This window comes from Lutra lutra, chromosome 18 (genome assembly GCF_902655055.1).
Source record: "Lutra lutra chromosome 18, mLutLut1.2, whole genome shotgun sequence".
NCBI classification, from domain to species: domain Eukaryota; kingdom Metazoa; phylum Chordata; class Mammalia; order Carnivora; family Mustelidae; genus Lutra; species Lutra lutra.
In genome coordinates, this window is record NC_062295.1 from 3,751,078 (window position 1) to 3,767,888 (window position 16,811).

Sequence of the window (16,811 nt, forward strand, 5' to 3'; positions counted from 1 at the left end):
GCAGGCACAGGCTGGGTCAGCTCTGGGCCGTGTCTCCTGAGGACTGCTGCTCCACTGGGACCTTCCTCTGCTCACTGGTTTCCCTCTGGGGAAGCAGGGGACAGCCAGCGGGGCGGCCAGGGACAGGAACACCTCCCTGCCCCACCCCTGTCCCAGCTCTCGCCTGTGGTCCTTGGGAACCGGCTGACACTCAGACCCTTGGTGTCCCCCTGCAGCCCTCAGATGAGGAGAACAGCGACAACAGCAACGAGTGTGTGGTGTGCCTCTCAGACCTTCGGGACACGCTCATCCTGCCGTGCCGGCACCTGTGCCTGTGTAACTCGTGCGCGGACACGCTGCGCTACCAGGCCAGCAACTGCCCCATCTGCCGGCTGCGTGAGTGGGGCCGGGGGGCTGTCAGCTGCCTGCCCTGGGCACAGCAAGCTTGATGCCATACTGGGTGCGGGTGGTGGGGACCCACGGCAACCATGCTGGCACGTGCGCGGCTGAATCTTCCAAAATTTAGACTTTGGAGTTAATGGCTGGGAAGGATGTGGCCGAGTGGGAGCTTGTGGTAAAATTGGACCTGGACAGACACTGGCCAGCAAATCCAGTCTTGAAGTGTTATGTGGAAAATGTTTTTTGATTTAAAAAAATAGTCCCGGTGAGGTGGAAAGCTGACTGAGGGATAGGTTCTTGGGAACCCTGTAGACATTTTCTCTAAGTTAATTCCGGTTCAAGTGTTTGTCGTCCGGTGGAGGGAATCTAAACATTCTCAGGGCAAAACAAATCCCACTGGGTCGAAATGAGCATCAGGCTGGTGGGTGGGTCCTGGCAGTGTGGGAGCCCAGGCTGCGGGAGAGAAGTGAGCCCACCCCGGGCGCTGTGGGTTTCCATTTGGTGGGGAAAGGATAGCTTTTTAGAAAAAGCCTTCCTGCCCTTTTACCCCTTGGTGCGCCAGTCAGCGTCCCTGGGGCCGCCTGGAAGTCCTTGTGCCTCATCCTGCACCCCTGAGTCACTGCGCAGCCGTGCGGCCCCCAGTGCCACACCTGTCTTGTCGCTGTCTCGGGGCTCACAGCTAGTAAGGGGTGGATGGGTCTAAACGGGTTGTCCTTCTAGGAGAGACAGCTGCCTGCAGGGGCCACAGGGCTGGCCGGGCATGTGGCAGTGGAGGATGAGGCCGTGGGGTGGTGGGGGTCCAGAGCCCTGATGAGACCTCAGGGGTTGGTGGGGAACCTGCAGGGGGCTGGTGTGCCAGCCCTGGAGGGTCAGGCAGCAGGGCCAGTAGCCTCTCCTCTGTGAGGGACAGGCGAGGAGCTGGGGAGCAGGAGCTGAACGCCAGCCTTCCCCACGGACCCTGTCTCCCGGGTGTGGAGGCCTAGGGGCCTGGGCAAGCTGGGCCGGGGCCCTTGTCTCTGAGCCTGCAGCCTGAGGCAGCCGCCATCAGAGCTGCGGACGTGGGTGCCCCAGCGGGTGCTGGTACAGTGTGCGGCTGTTGACGGCGTGCACGACCTGCACTTTTCATCAGTGTTACCCTCTTGTTAGGGAAGCTGATGGTCCAGGACGACCAGTAGCCTGCACCCTAACTTACTTTCCCCATTGCTGCTGCTGATTTTCCTGAGTAGAGATCGTCCTGTCAGGGGCATTCACATACATGCATCTGCTTGCCCTTGGTATGATTTCCAGGAAGAGACTGGCCAGTGTCCAGGGCGCACTGGGTGCTTTTAGTTGGTCGCCAGGTGTGACACAGACGCACCATCATTGCGTGGTCCAGGGTTTGGCCTGTGGGAGGCTAGTGGCACCCTGCCCGCTGCCCCAGAAGTTCCGCCTGAACCGGGGTCATGCACTCTTGGCCTCACCTGTCTCCCTTATGGGCGTTCTTGTGTGACTCTGTTTGCCTCTGATTTGGAGACGTAGCTTATTCTAGGACCTCCAATGGGGAGGGGGAGGTGGCCAATGTCCCTGGAGCCCCGAGGGGCTCAGTGGTGCTGGATCCGGCTGCCCCTTGCCTGATGTGAGCCCTTTCCTCTGCCACAGCCTTCCGGGCCCTTTTGCAGATCCGGGCGGTGAGGAAGAAGCCGGGAGCCCTGTCCCCTGTCTCCTTCAGCCCTGTTCTGGCCCAGAGCATGGACCATGATGAGCATTCAGTAAGTGCCTTTTTCCTCTGTGTTTGGGGGGGTGTGGGGCAGAGAAGAGGGTGTCTGGAGGAAGCCCCTGCCCACTTGCAGAGCCCGTCAGGTGTCTGGATGCCCTCAGGGCTTACCTTCGTGTTAGGACGGCTTTAGGTTCCCAGTGGGGCCATGTTGAGAGGCGCTGGTTGGGGTCTGAAAGGAAAGGCAGGGCCAGACTGTCTGCCTCTCCCTGCTTGCTGGCTCTCTCCATCCTCATCTGGTGGGCCAGCTTTGGTCCCCAGAGGTGGTGGTGAGGTTGAAGGGGTGACCTAGGCTGGGCCCAGTGAGCCCCAGCTCTCGAGAGTGTTGTAGTTTCTCCGAGAACAAGGGCCATCTGATGGCATGCAACCCTGCCTCAAATTTGAATATCCATCACCGTCATTCAACCTGCCACACAGCCAGGGCCACTGTGTGGGTTCTAGGAGGTGAGGTCCCGCCCAGCGGATGCCTGTCCCATGTCCCTGCCCCCCCCCCACACTCTGCCCACTGAGAGGTGGTGCCCAGCCTGGACACGGGGGCGGGGGGCAGGGAGCGCCTTGACAGCCACCCACCTCACTTGCTTCCTGGGAAACTGGGAGGTAGAGCTTGTAGGCACGTGAGGGAAGATGGACTTGGGCTTTGGGGAGAGAGATGGCTTTCTGCCTCAAGAGATAGGCGGACAGAGAGAGACGAAGAGACCCAGAACCATAGGCAGAGACAGAGAAAGACATGGAGAGAGATGGGCAGAGACACAGAGTCACAGAGACATGGAGAGAGACCCAGACCTGGATGAGAGTAGAAAAGTAGGTACTGAGACATTGGCAGAGAGATACGATGAGACAGATGGGGCAGGATGGGGCGGCTGGCGTGGGCGGGCGGGACAGGCAGGGGCAGCCCTAAGTCTGCAGCTCCTGGGCCCCAGCTGGCCATAGCTGTTTGCAGCCAGTGGGTCCATTGTTGGACTCAGTGATTCTTAGAGGAGAAGGACCCACACCCTGTGGTTCTTGCGTCCACGAGATAGCCTTCTGCCCTGGGCCAGGGGGTGATGTGTTTGGCCTCTATGGTGATTCCAAATATTGGGCCAGTGTTTACAAGTCTGGACATTTCCTTAAGACTCAGATTTTTGGCTTCTCTTTTGAAATTTGAAGCTGTGGTTGTGTACCTGGAGCAGACGCAAGGCCGCCTCGGAGGTGGGGTCCCCATCACCCCCACTCTTCCTGGCCAACCAGACTGTGTGTTTTGCCTGCTGGGTCCCTGTCGGTATCAGGGCTTCCTCTTTCCGAAACAGCCCTCCGGTGAATTTGGTGTTGGGCTGGATTTACGAACACTGAATATTTTTTCTAGCAATGCAGTTTTAGTGGAGAGAGGAGTGGCCCTAAGATGTGATTTGTTCCTGGGATTGGAGTCATTGTTCTGCAGGATGGGAGCTCGGGATGGATGGTGGGTTTTCTTACTCCTTGTGTGTGCCGCTCGATCCCAGGCCCTGCCCTGGAGTCTGAGCATCCGGCCTGACCTTCCCACATTTACCCTCTTACCCTGAGAGAGCGGAGATGCCGCTCACATCACTGGGCAGACGGGTTTGGGTTGCTTGCTTCCCGTGTCCCGGAGGGCCTGTGCCTTCCCCTGCAGAGGGTTAAGGTAGCCGAATGAATGGGCTCCTGTGCTCTGCCACATTCCTGGTATAAGCAGTTTCCATGTAGTGCCACAGAGATCCCAGATTTTCTTCAGTGACACCATTAAGATCATTGAGGAGTGGGGGCGATTTGGGGCTGGTTTTTCGCCCCGGCTGCTTCTAGTTGGACGTTGGTGATAAGTTCATGAGGCTCCTAGAGGGACAGGGGGCGGTGTCCCTTTCCCCTGCTCAGCTGGGCCCACCGTGGGGAACGCCTGGCCAGCCTCATGGCTATGCTGGCCAGGACCACCTTCTTGGGGTGACCCAGGCCATGAGTGGGCAGTGGGATAGGAACGGGCTCGACCAGCGGCAGAATTCCTGGGAGTTGCATTGATGTCTGGGCCCAGGCCCTGCAGAATCTGCACTTGGCCAGGTCCCCGGACTTCACGTGCAGGTTATACTTGCCAAGCACAGGCTCACGGCACCCCTAGAGGCCAGCAAACCTGGGAGGCCCCCAGCCCGCCAGCTCCAGCGCCGTTTGGGGGGTGGCAGTCGTAAAATGTATGATTTTTATCTTGACAGTGTCCCTTTAAAAAATCAAAGGCGCACCCCGCCTCACTGGCCAGCAAGAAACCTAAAAGGGAAACAGTAAGTGTGTTTGGCCCTATGGCCACATCTTTGCCCCGTGCCTTAATGATTCAACCAGTGACAACTGTGGGAAGTCATTTTCACCCCAGGCTAATGTGTTTGGTTAATTTAATCTGTCAAATCCACTCTCCCCAGTCCCGGCGTCCCTGCCCTGGAAGGGAGTTTTGTGGAACGAGCAAAGCTCAAGGTCTGTCAGCAAAAAGCCGATGTCTCTGACCCCGCTGTCAGGCGGCAGCAGCGCCCGCCTCGGGCCGCTCCTTCTCGCCAGCTCTGCTTCTGCCCGTGGTCCCCAGTGGCCTCGTTTCCCTTTTTTTTCTTGCTGGCAGTGGAACGATGTTGGAGGTGGAACTCACTTGCTAGCTTTTGCAAACTGTCTTCCTCGCGCTTGCTTGTCGTCCCGCATCCCTGCTCTTTCCCCCTTGGATGTTAGCTCTTTGGGCCAAGGATGTGGTTTTCTGGCATTTTCCCTGCATCTCAGGGAGCAGGCGGGGCCTCTACCTGGGCCTCTACTGACCCTCGTGGTCCCTTGGCAGAACTTAGGTGGAAGTCCCTGGAAGCCCAGCCCCGAGATGGAGGTTTTTCCAGTTCGGAGGATGAGGAGGTTCATGATGAGGAGGAGGATGATGAGGCCTTTAAGTGGAAGGCACGTTGGGAGCAGATGCAAGGCTCCATGGGCCCAGGTGACCAGGGGACTCAGGAGGTGCTCGCTGAGGGCAGGGAACCCTTAACCCTGGCTCCTCTGCCTTCCTCTGGTCCCATCGCCGCCCTGGAAGGCAGCCCTCCGTCCTCCCAGCAGAGCGGGCATGCAGGCAGGGGCTTCACCCTGGGAGCACTGCTGGGCATTTGCCCTTTGCCTTGTGTAGTGAGAGCGAGGCAGGTGGCTGTCCCACCTGCACAACAGCCTGACGGCCTAACATCTCCCAGCAGCTGGGCGTCTCCCCACACTAACCCTAACTCGAGACTCAGGCTATTGATTTGCTCCACTCCTAGCAAGAGGAAAGACTGGTTCTGAACCAGGGGTGCCCATTAGAACCATCTGGAACATGTGTCCCCCTCAGTGGATGCTTGTTCCAGGCACACAGAGGATCTCGAGTTGGGCCAGATGCCTGTGTTGGGCAAAGCTCCCTGTGGGGCCAGGCCCTCCCTGGTCTAGAACACGCAGCTCTATTGGCCTCTCCCGCCTTTGGCATGGCTTTGCTCGCCACCCGCTCCTGAGCCTCCTTTCTCTCTCTGAGCCCTCACTCTCCACCCGTGCCAGGCAGGAACAGAAAGCCAGGTAGGGACTGGCCGAGACCAAGTGTGGGGGGGGCTCTTCTAGGTGGCCTCTCTTCCTTCATCTGCGGCAGAGTGGGCCATTCGGGCATCCCAGGCTGCGTGCTACAGCTGACGGCTGAGAGAGCCCTGGGGAGGTGCTCTGGAGTTCCGGGCGCCCCTCTGAGGGAGGTGGATTTAGGTCGCTGGAAGGTGGAGTGGACAGGAGATGGTCAGAAGGCAGGTTCGGGGGAGTAGCATGTCCCTGGGGCACAAGGCCAGCGTCTAGGGCTTTGTGGCCCAGGGCAGCGGACGGGGAGTGTGGCCAGCCCGTCCCTCACCCACTCTTGTCCCCACAGAGCTCTGACAGCATCCCACCTGGCTATGAGCCCATCTCCCTACTTGAGGCGCTCAACGGCCTTCGGGCCATCTCCCCGGCCATCCCTTCAGCCCCCCTTTATGAAGAGATCACCTACTCAGGCGTCTCAGATGGCCTGTCCCAGGCCAGTTGTCCACTTGCGGGGATGGATCGAATCCTGGAAAGCAGCCACCAGAAGGGCAAGCCAAGGAGCAAATCCCCTGACAGGTGAGGCTGGTGCCGGGATTCCCTCTGGGATGTGGTACGTGGGAACCCACACATCTGCTCCGTGGCGGGGGTCGGGGAAGCGCGTGGTATCATGTAAGAAGTGCGAAGCGGGCGCCGCCTGGGTGGCTCAGTCTGTTCACCATCTGCTTCCGCTCAGGTCGTGATCCTGGGACCCCGGGACGCCAGGGTCGGGCTCCACACTCCGTGGGGAGTCTGCTTGAGATTCTCTGTCGCGCTCCCTGCTCACATGCACGCTCCGTCGCTTTAAATAAATATAACACTAAGAAAACAAAGAAGTACAAAGCCGGTGTATTTGTGGCATTAGTTTTAGGATGTTTTGTTGGGTGATTGACCAGAGTGACTCCCAGAACCAGTAGCAGGTTAGGTTACAGCTAAGGTCAGTTATAGCAAAGGACACAGAACACAGCAGCTGGAAAGATGCCCTGGGAGAGGCCACGAGTGCCCAGCGTCCGTCCCTGTCCCAGGCCACACAGGACACAGTGGGAGCCCCCTGAGTCTCAGGGTCCCGGGATGTCCTGGGGGCTGTCGCATGGGCACGTCCTGCTGGGTGAACAGCTGTGGCACCAAACCTGGGCCGCCATGAAACCAGGAGCATGTTGGCGCCCTTGTTGTGCCCGACAGCGCTGAGTCTGGTCACGCTTCTGCTGGACAGATGCGAGACATGTGCTCCCTCTCGTCACACGTGTGTTTATTTTTTAACTTAAATTCAAGTTAGTTTCAGAGGAAGGGTTCAGTGGCTCCTCAGTTGCACACAGCACCCTGCGCTCATTCCGTCACACGCCCGCCTTCCTGCTCGGGCCCCCAGTCGCCCCACCCGACCCACCTCCCCTCCAGCAGCCTCCGTTTTGTTCCGTTTTGTTCCGTGATTAAGAGTCACATGGTTTGTTTCCCCTCTCAGATTTTATCTTATTTTTTTCTTCCTTCCCCTATGATCCTCTGTTTTGTTTCTTGAATTCCACATAGAAGTGAGATCGAATGATAATTATCTTTCTCTGTTCGACTTACTTGCTCTGCAGGATACCCTTGGTTTCTTTACGGGTTCTGTTTTCTTAAGAAAAGGTGGAAGTTTTGTAAAACCCCCCACGCTGCAGTGACTTGCACACGTGGCCGGGCCCCTCCAGATCCAGAAAAAAGCATGGGGTTTCTCCTGCCCCCGTCCCCTGCCCCCCACTCCCGGGCTTTACCTCTGTGATGCTCTCCTCCCGCTGGAACCACAGAGCCGGGGTCAGGCCCGTGCCTCCGAGACTGTCCAGCCGCTGTCCTCTGGCAGACAGTGCCCCCTGGCGCACGTGCCTCCCCCGGGCCCTCCGGGTGTGCAGTCTCACCCACGGGCACCGTTGGCCGTGGTGGGCTGGTGTTTATCCTCCTCACGTCCTCCCATCCTCCCCTCCTGTCTTCTCTGTCCCCAGCACCCTTCGGTCTCCGTCTTCCCCCATCCACGAAGAGGATGAGGAGAAGCTGTCCCAGGACTCAGACGCCCCTCCCCCACTGAGTGGGGCGGGGCTGGCGCTCAGCAGCTCCCCCGAGGTGAGCCCCTTCTGTTACCCTGTCCCCAGTGCCTGTGGGGGTGGACTCCATACCTGGGGCGAAGTGTGCCCCGGTCCCCCTCCGCCACTTGCTCATGGGCCAGCCTCAGCCGGTTTCCTCATCTTGGGGGTGCACCTTGTTTTGGGGCAGGGCGGGGGGATTGCGCGGGAAATCCCGGGCTGACGGCCCGGAGCTGCAGGCGCTCTTTGTCCTTGTCTCCTAGAGCTTTGTCACGGAGGAGGCTGACGAGGCGGCGGCCCTGAAGCAGGGTAAGCTCTCTGCCTGAGGAGCGTGTGCGGCCTCGCTGTAGGGAGGCCTCCCGGGAGACTTGGCTGCGGTTCTGGGGAGCGCAGGCTGGCTCCCTCCTGGGCGTCCCGCACTCCTTACTGCAGGCTCTTCCCGTGCACAGCCCCCGGTCGGCCTGGTTTTCCTTCACGCCCAGCCAGTGCTTTGCAGTGGCCATCATTCCGCAGGCAGCCAGCTGCTCGCGTGTGTCCCGTACGGGCTGCCCCTCTGGCGCCTGGAGAGACTCAGGGTCCCTCCTGGGGCTGTGCGCTGGACCGCCGGTGCAGGTGCACAGCTTAGCCAGGCCCCTCCTCTGCGTGTCCCTGGGTCTGCCTTGCACCTGTCCGGAGTGGGGGGGCTTTAGCACAGAGAGCCTGCTGGGGCTTGAGTCCCACCTGCCACTAACAGGCCCTGACCTCCCAGTGGTTGTGGTATATAACGGGGTGCCTCCCCGTGCTGGCTTGGGGAGCGTGGCAGGAGGCTCACAGCCATTTTTTTTTTTAAAGATTTTATTCGTTTATTTATTTGACAGAGCACAAGCAGAAGGAAGGGCAGAGGGAGAAGCAGGCTCCCCGCAGAGCAGGGAGCCCGATGTGGGGCTCCGTCCCAGGACCCCGGGATCATGACCTGAGCCGAAGGCAAACGCTTTATGGCTGAACCACCCTGGCACACCGCCCCCCCCAGCCATTTAATTGGGAAGTGACAGGCAGAAAGTAGCTGTGGCTGGCTGGCTGGCATGGTAGAGACCCTGGAGTAACCTGCAGCTACCCTGTTGCTGTGACCTCCTCACCAGCAGGCTCCCCAGCCAGCATTGTGCTGCTTTGACCTGTGTCCCTCCTAGGAGCAGGCTCCCCACCTCAGAATGGGCCCGACCCTCTCTTGCCATTCCTTCCTTCCTGGGCAGAGCCTGTGCCCGTCCCAGGGCCCGAGACCCCCCATCTTCTGCCGGAGGGGACCTGCTGCTCCTGTCTGATGCGGGCCATACTAGCTCCCCACTGCAGGGTGTGTGGCCCAGGTGGAAGGAGAAACAGGAGACGTTCAACCTATTACTTTCTTGTTTTTGTAAACAGGAGTATGTAGTGTTTCTGTCATGAAGAACAAAACCCCAAACAGGGTTGGGAGAGGAGAGTAGTAATGAAGAGCAAACCTTGGCCTCTCAGGCCATGAGCACAGAGGAGGGAGACGGGGTAGGGTCTGGCCCGCAGCTGCTGCAGAGCCCTCAGGGAGGGAAGACAGGCTCCTGGGGATCATGACCAGAGGGTCAATGACCACCTTCCGCCTATAGGCCTCTGACCTGCCCCGTCCTCTGCAGGGAGCCGAGTGCCATCCTTTGAGAATGTCCTACAGGATGGCAGCCCTGAGGCCTGCAGCCATGGCCAGCCCTGCCTGCCCGCCGATGTCTACCTGCCAGGTAACCGCACTGGGCAGTCGGGCTGGGGGGTAGGTATACTGTCACTGTCCGTCCACATGGAGTGTGCAGTGACTGTCCCCATGGAGCTGGGGGTCTGGCTGGACTGGTCATGGAGGGGCTGGCTTGTCAGGAGCCCAGGTCTCTCTCCCTGGCTCTACCCACACTCCTTCCATTGACCCCAAAGCACAGCCAGACCCTGGCCACACAGTTACCCCGGGCAGCCGCTTGCTGTCTGGGGCAGGGCCTGTGCGTGAGGCCCCTTTGCACCTAGAGCCACTTTAGCATCAGGAAGGCCAGAGGGACTGCTTGTCCTTCTTTCTATCCACCTCCTGCTTGGGGCCTGGTAGGCAGATCTAGGCCCGCTGCTATCTCCCACTCTTACTTCACCCATGGGCCCAGTAGGCCCTGTTCGGGTACCCCAACAGCAGGCCCTCGGCCTCAGGGAGCTACACACACAAAGCCACCTGCGTGCCCCAGGCCTGACGCAGGCCACCAGTCCTCTGCCTCCTGCCTGAGGGGCTGACGGGGCCCAGGTGAAGCCGCACATCGCAAGCCAGGGCTGGGAGGCCAGGTGGGGTGCCGGGCACCTGCAAGGCCCAAGGGCAGTGGGGAAGGGCCTTGCTTCTCTGCCCACCCCTCTTTTTAAAGATTTATTTATTTATTTATTTATTTATTTGACAGAGATCACAAGTAGGCAGAGAGGCAGGCAGAAAGTGGGAGGGAAGCAGGATCCCAGCTGAGCAGAGATCCCGATGTGGGACTTGATCCTAGGACCCTGGGATCATGGCCTGAGCTGAAGGCAGAGGCTTTAACCCACTGAGCCACCCAGGCACCCCTCTGGCCCCCTTTTTCAAAGGCTTCTGCCCCCCTGCTGGCTGCCCCCAACTCCTTTCTTCTTTGTTCCTGTGGGTCAAGATACTCATCTTTAAGTCCTGGGCTCCAAAGATGGGGGACAGGAGTCAGGGGCCCTCAGAGACTTGTGCCTGCTGCCTGTTAAGATACCATCTGAGGAATAAATAAAATATTAAAAAAAAAAAAAAAAAAAAGAGTCAGAAGGGCGCCTGGGTGGCTCAGTGGGTTAAAGCCTCTGCCTTCGGCTCAGGTCATGGTCCCAGTGTCCTGGGATCGAGCCCCACATTGGGCTTTCTGCTCAGCAGGGAACATGCCTCCTCCTCTCTCTTTGCCTGCCTCTCTGCCTACTTGTGATCTCTATCTGTCAAATAAATAAATAAAATCTTAAAAAAAAAGATACCATCTGAGGATCTAAAATCAAGATAAATAGCCATTATGCTCTCAAAGTCTGGCTGGTGCCATGTGGCTAGGAAGCACCTTTGCCCCGCCGCCTGCCCTAGTTCTTGGTGACCCGTGTAGTGGGCCTGGCTGTGATGTGCTTTGGTTTGAAGGTGTCTTGTCCCGCCCACCCCAGCATCTGGATAAGCAGTGGGCTGTGCAGACAAAGGGTCTGGTTAGCCCAGAGGGTGGCACAGTCATCAGGGGTAGCAAGGGCAGTAAGTGCCATCAGTACTTAAGCTCCCCTCCCCCCCAAGAGAAACCCATGGGTGAAAGCCATGTTTAGGACCAGCGTCCCATAGAGCAACAGAAAATTCCAGTAAGTTCTTTCAAGGAACTTCAGTGATTTCCATATAATTACAAGCTTCGGGGGGATGGGGAGAGCCCAGAGAGGGACTTCCTAGAAGCACAGGCAAGAATTATGATCCTGTGGTTGAAGGGATACCTTGAGTGCACCCAGCAGTGCCAGTCCCTGCCCCGCGGTGTCTGGAGGTCAGAACAGGGGACACCAGTCTCTCTGCCTCTCTCACCCCCCAACCCCAGGCCAGTGATGTGCCTCCTTCAGCTCCACAGGTCGGGGGGCAGGCCAGCTGTGGAGGGGCTAACGGAGAGGCTGAAATCTGTGTTTGGGGCAGCAGAAGCCGGAATCCAGCCATAGAGCTGTGGCCCCACTGCAGCCCATGGGGAGGGCGATACTGAGGCTCTGGGGCCCACACCCCCTACCCCCCGGCTTGTGCACACTGTGTGCTGTGCCCTGGGCACTGCCATGTGCATCGAGGGGCTGCTCCCCACGGGCATTGCCGACGGTACCTGCGGGCTGGGCAGGGGGCCTTGCAGATGTGCATACTGTCGTAAGCATATGTGTACCTGTCTTCCTTTATTCCTGAGCTGGCACATTCTATCCTGCTACGGGGTCTCGCTTAGCAAAGAATGCTAAACATTTTCCACATCGGGGTGTGTTCGAGAACAGGGACGTGCACTCGGTTGTCTTTGTTTTCTTTATGGCAGCTGCACAGCTGTCCCTAGAGGGACAGGCACGGTGTAGCGAACCTTCGTGTTCTCAGTGTTGATAGGGGGATGATGAGGAGGCTGGGCAGATCCGTGTGGGAAAGCTAGATGTGGGCCGTCCTGTGGGGCGGGGGCCCCCCGGGATCCCCCTTCCTCAAGGTGAACCCCACCTGCCCAGATCTCTGCCCTGTGTGCGCTTCCCTGGGCTGAGTCCCTCTGCGTTGGGCTGTGGCCCGTGCTCTGTTCTCCTTTATTTCAGCACGTGAGTCTGTGGGCATTTAGTCCCGTGTGTCCTCACCCAGGCAGTCTTATTGTAAAGCAGTGCATTCGCTGCAGAATATGCGGGTCTGTCCGTGCTTTGCTAACTGAGCTTCCATCTCTCTCCTCCTCTGCACAGCCCTGGGGCCTGACTCCTGCTCTGTTGGTATAGAGGAGTAAGCTGGTACGTGATCGCCTGCATCCATGTCGCGGGGTGGCTCTGAGGGGCATCCTAGATGGTGCTGGACTGAGGACCTCCCCAGCTGCCTCTCCCTCTCCTGCTCCCTCCCTGCGGGTGCCTTGCCCTTTTCTGGGCTTGTCCGTGTCTTCCCTGGGGTCTTAAATTCTGAATCCAGAACTCTCCAAACGTGCTACACCTTTGCTCCTAAGAGGTGGTCCCTAGGGATATGACATTGGCAGACTTTTGGAGCCAGAGCTCTTTCTGTCTGGACTAGGTGGCCCAGGCAGGCTTTGTTAGCCTTTTAAGGTCCTAGGAATGGTGACTTAGTCCTTGCTGAGACACCCCCGTTGCTGCTGACTAACCTGTCCCCCAGCCTACCTGTGAAGCTTTCCGGAATACCAGCACATGGCTGAAATCCATGTACTAGGAAGCCATGGGAGGTTGACTTCTCCCTGATTGGGAAATGCCCTCTACCTGGGTGACCTTGCCAAACGACCGTTCCACGGAAGGTCATTCAGAGCGCCAGCCGGACGGGTGACTGCGTTTAGGACCTTCTTCCCCTCCTTCACGTGACAGTAGTGGTTCTGGAAGTCCGGTGGTGGAGAAGCCGGTGCCTTCGGTGGCCCAAGCTTTCCCAGACGAGCGTGGGGTGGAGCGTTCCAGCAGGGCCCCCGGCCCATCCTGGCAGTGAGGGCCCAGCAGCCCCTGCGGGGAGATGCGCCCCAGGCTGGTGTGCGGCCTTCCTCCTGGCCAGCTGTCCCGAGCTTCCGTGTCTGTCCGCTCATTCTGACACCTGCATTTATGTCCTCGCATGAACTCTTCATCTGCTTGAATGTTTCTTCTGACAAATATTCATCTTTATTGAAGTCGGGCCCAACACTTTTATAAAGTCCGCCCTGGTCTCCATGTCAGTGGATGTTGAGTGCTGTGATCAAGGTGAAACTTCCAGAAGTAGAAATTCACAGAGGTCAGGCTGAGCTCCAGAGAACTGCATTTTGCCTGCAGAGCTGGCATGCATGGCAGAGCTGACGCCCCACACAAAGCCACCTAAGAAATTAGTTCCTTCACCTCAGGGTCTGTGTCATAGGTGACAGGGCAGACACACTCCTTGGTTTGTGATTTGAAGGCTGTCCCCGTGGAGCCCGTATTCAGTGGATGGGCGGCGGGCAGCCGTCCCTCTGTAGCTCTGGTAGTTGTGCCCGTCACTTGCTGCTATGGGCTTGTGTCAGCGGGGGGCACCCTCCATCCAGGGACAGAGTCCCTCGTGGCATCAGGAGGCCTCTGAAGAAGGCAGGGTGGGGCTCTGGGGGCTGCTCTGAGCACAGTTGTCTCCAGGTCCAAGTGCACTCTCCTCTGCCTGGGCTTGCCCGAGTCCCGGTCTAATTCGGTAATGAAGGATAGTGGCTGGTCAGATCCCAGGAAGCAGGGGCCAGGTGAGGGAGGAGGCCCCGGGGGGCAGGAGCCCATGGCACCCGTTGCATTCCATTTGGGTCATCAGCTGGTGCTGTTGCCTGGGTTCTGTTCCAGGAGAGACAGGCCCCCCCTTACTCTGCTGAGGCTGGAGTTCTAGGTCTCTGTGTGGTCCTGCCACACACACAGTGTAGGGGTTGCTGGGTGGCCCTGCTCTCTGGGGGGGGGGTCATGGTTGGTGGAAGCTGAGCCCGATGGCTGAGTGGGTGACTGGGCCACCCATGACCACTTCTCCCTCTGCTCCTGCCCGCAGGATGGTCCACCTCCATGGAGACGCCCCACAGCCTCCGTACCGCTGGCCCACCCCGGCCTGACCCTGGGGCCACTGAGCTGACCCCACTTTGAGAGCCTGGCCAGGCTGGCAGCATGGAGCCCTTAGCTCCCCAGACTTTGCCGGGGGGCCACCAGATTCTGCGTGACCCCTGGCCTCTCCCGTCTTGCACGCTCTGCGTGGCCGCTGGCTCTGAGGGGCCACACAACCCTTGATTGAAGAGCACAGTGGACTATCTCCTCTGACAAATTCCTTTTTCTACAGTCGATGTATTTGTCAATGGTACAAGATGAAGGACAACAGCTTTCTGTTCTGGGTTCTGAGGTTCCCCCAAACGCCCCATTGGCTCAGTGGCTGGGACTGGGGCCTGACCCACATGTAGCCTGGACCAGCTTCTCCCAGCATCCTAGCTACTGGGGACTTGACATCCCAAGAACTCAGCACAAATTCTCCGAAGAAAAGTGTATTGGTGGGTGAGGTGGTATCTTCACAGGAGATGTCCTAAGGGTCTTGTTGGCCGAGGTGGAAAGGAAGTGGGGTCTGAGTCATGGTCAATGAAGGAAACAGTGCCTGTCCCCTCCCCCCTGCGCCTGTGTCCTTGGCAGCCTGGCTGTTGCTGTTCCGTGCCCTCTGCTGCTTCTTCCCCTTCCTGCTCCAGTCCTGGGGGGCAAGGCTGCCTCCCATAGCTACCCCTACTCACTCAGGCCCACTCAGCCCTTGGGGGCTGGGGGCTGGGTCTGACTGAGGGGCTGAGACGGCAGGTAGTGACTGGTGGCCCCTCTTGGCCCCGCGCACCTTTTCTGAAGTGGCTTTGGTCATGTGGCAGGTGCCAGCAGGTGAGGGGCTTTCTGCTGGGTTCGTGGGGCTGCTGTCCACTTGCCCCAGGGAGGGATCTGAGTGGCTTCCCTGCTCCCTCTTGACCACTGAAGCGTCCCTTGGTTTTTCTTTGACTTGTTCTATCTGGGGTCCCTGTGGTGGACCGGCCTGGGGGATGCACGTGGCAGATCCTGTCTGAGGTGACCTTGCCTTTTTTTTTTTTTTTTAAAGCAAAACTTTCTTGACGACAAAGGCAAAAAGGGGGCATCCAGCCCTGGTGTCCTTAGGAGACAACTGCCCCAGCAGGGACCTTCCAGGTGGTTGGGTCTGTGCAGGTCCCTGAGGTGGGAAGACTTTCCTGGTCTGGGGTGAGGGGTGCAGAGTGGCCCGCTTCCTGAGGAGCTGCCCTGGGAAGGATGGTTCTGGGGCAGCCGGCAGTGGTCCACGGAGCCCTGTGGCCCAGCCGGTCTGTGTGTGCAAAGCCCTGCCCCCCACCGCAGCACCCTCCCTGTGGCTCGTTCCGCAGTGTGCTCAGGAGAGAAACTAGCAGTAGGGGACTCATCTCTCCATTTGAGCCTGTGAGCAGAGTGCTGCCCCAGACACGGCTCTCAGACATGCTCAGGCCAGCTTCCCCCAGCCTCCAGACTCCCTGGCTCCCCTGCCCTCCCCTGCTGCCCGCCGTGTGCTCATGCCCATGCGTACCCCGAGAGGTGCAGACACCCGCACACGCAGCCTGGCTGCCTCCCTCCCGCCGTCCCGCTCCTTCCTGCTCCTGACCCGCCAACCCTGGCCTCTAACCGTTGGTATTGGTGCCAGTACTCTCTTTGAAGGCCAGGATGCAGACTGGCCTGTCTTGGACGTAATGTGCTATCATTTGATGTACTCTGATTGGCTAGTTTTGGTTCGTTTTTACTGTATATTTATAGTAATAAAATCATGCAGCAATAGCTTGTCCGCTCCTTCCTCTGCACATTGCCCTGAGGGACCTCCGCTGTTGCCTAGTCTGGAGGCAGGATGGCTGCGCGGCTCCTGGTGGCTCTGGGCGCCCCCACTGCAGCACGAGCACGCCGTGTGTGAGAGGTCAGTGACACCTGACTTCCAAGAGGACGACAGGGCATGAGATGGTATGTGAAGCGCGTGACCTGCTGTTTATTACAGCTGAGGTCGTCCTTGTGCTGATTCTGGGTTGGAGTGACGCTGACTCTGGGGTTGGGGCTCGTCTTCTGGCAGCAGAGCCATCCCCATCTTCACAGATATTTCCTGAGCTCCTACCGTGCCTCAAACCAGCATGGGTCAGGCCCTCGGGAGTTTGTGTTCTAGGTCCAGAGACACTGTGCAAGTGATCCGAAGCTTCCCAGGCGTGATGGCTGTGGGAGGAGTCGGCGGGTGACAAGCTGGAGCTCCATGGGGTACTTGAGTTAACCTGTGGTGGAGGAGGGCTTCTCTGAGGGGTGTTTCAGCCGAGCCCCCGGGTGCCCACAAAGGCCCTGAGGCCACAGTGAGCCTAGTACGACCACTGAGCAGGAACAAGACCCAGTGGCTCTGGTTGCTGGAGCGTCAGGATTAAGGAGTGTCAGGGTGCAGATGCCGCAGGACCTCAGAAGGACAGTTTTATTCTGAGAACGGTCAGAGGTTTTGACACAGGGAAGTCACTCTCTCCAGCTTTCGTGTACAGTGGAGTAGAAGGCGAGGTTTGGTGGCCGGCCTCCCAGCAGGGAAAGGCTCGAGTGCCCAGAGCTCCCAGGCAGCACTGCCCCTGTGCTGCCTCTTCAGGTCCCCTGTGACTCGGGCTTAATGGGGAGACCGGCGTTCTCAGCTGGTTCGCCCATGCCCTGAGGCAGGCCTGCTGTCCTCAGCCCTCCAGTGGCTCCGTCGTGTTTGGGCCTGGCATGGTCCCAGGGTGGGGAGAAGGGCACGCCATGTCGGATGAATTCCTGCGCGGGCAGCTCTGGATCCACACTTCCGCCGATGGACCAGGAATTGTGTTAACATCTTGTGGCAGGCAGGGCTTTGGGCTGTGGGGTACCTTTCCTCTGCGCCCCTGTCC

General features: G+C 58.9%; 1 protein-coding gene across 11 annotated transcripts in view; it reads left to right on the forward strand.

The window, feature by feature from the left end:
- The window catches only part of MGRN1 (mahogunin ring finger 1), a 57,843-nt gene that overhangs the window by 40,787 nt on the left and 245 nt on the right, over positions 1-16,811 (forward strand). For 2 of the 11 annotated variants that reach the window (XM_047714258.1, XM_047714251.1), the window contains 8 exons: positions 216-375; positions 2,017-2,126; positions 4,324-4,389; positions 6,000-6,226; positions 7,657-7,774; positions 7,998-8,043; positions 9,372-9,470; positions 13,931-14,988. In XM_047714258.1, the coding sequence (XP_047570214.1) occupies positions 216-375; positions 2,017-2,126; positions 4,324-4,389; positions 6,000-6,226; positions 7,657-7,774; positions 7,998-8,043; positions 9,372-9,470; positions 13,931-14,022 (918 nt within the window). In that variant the 3' untranslated portion in view covers positions 14,023-14,988. Of the gene's footprint in view, positions 1-215; positions 376-2,016; positions 2,127-4,323; positions 4,390-5,999; positions 6,227-7,656; positions 7,775-7,997; positions 8,044-9,371; positions 9,471-12,165; positions 12,211-13,930; positions 14,989-15,746; positions 15,889-16,084; positions 16,223-16,811 lie in introns of those variants that run through there. The other 9 variants (XR_007124530.1, XM_047714254.1, XR_007124531.1 and 6 more) reach the window with 9 other exon arrangements.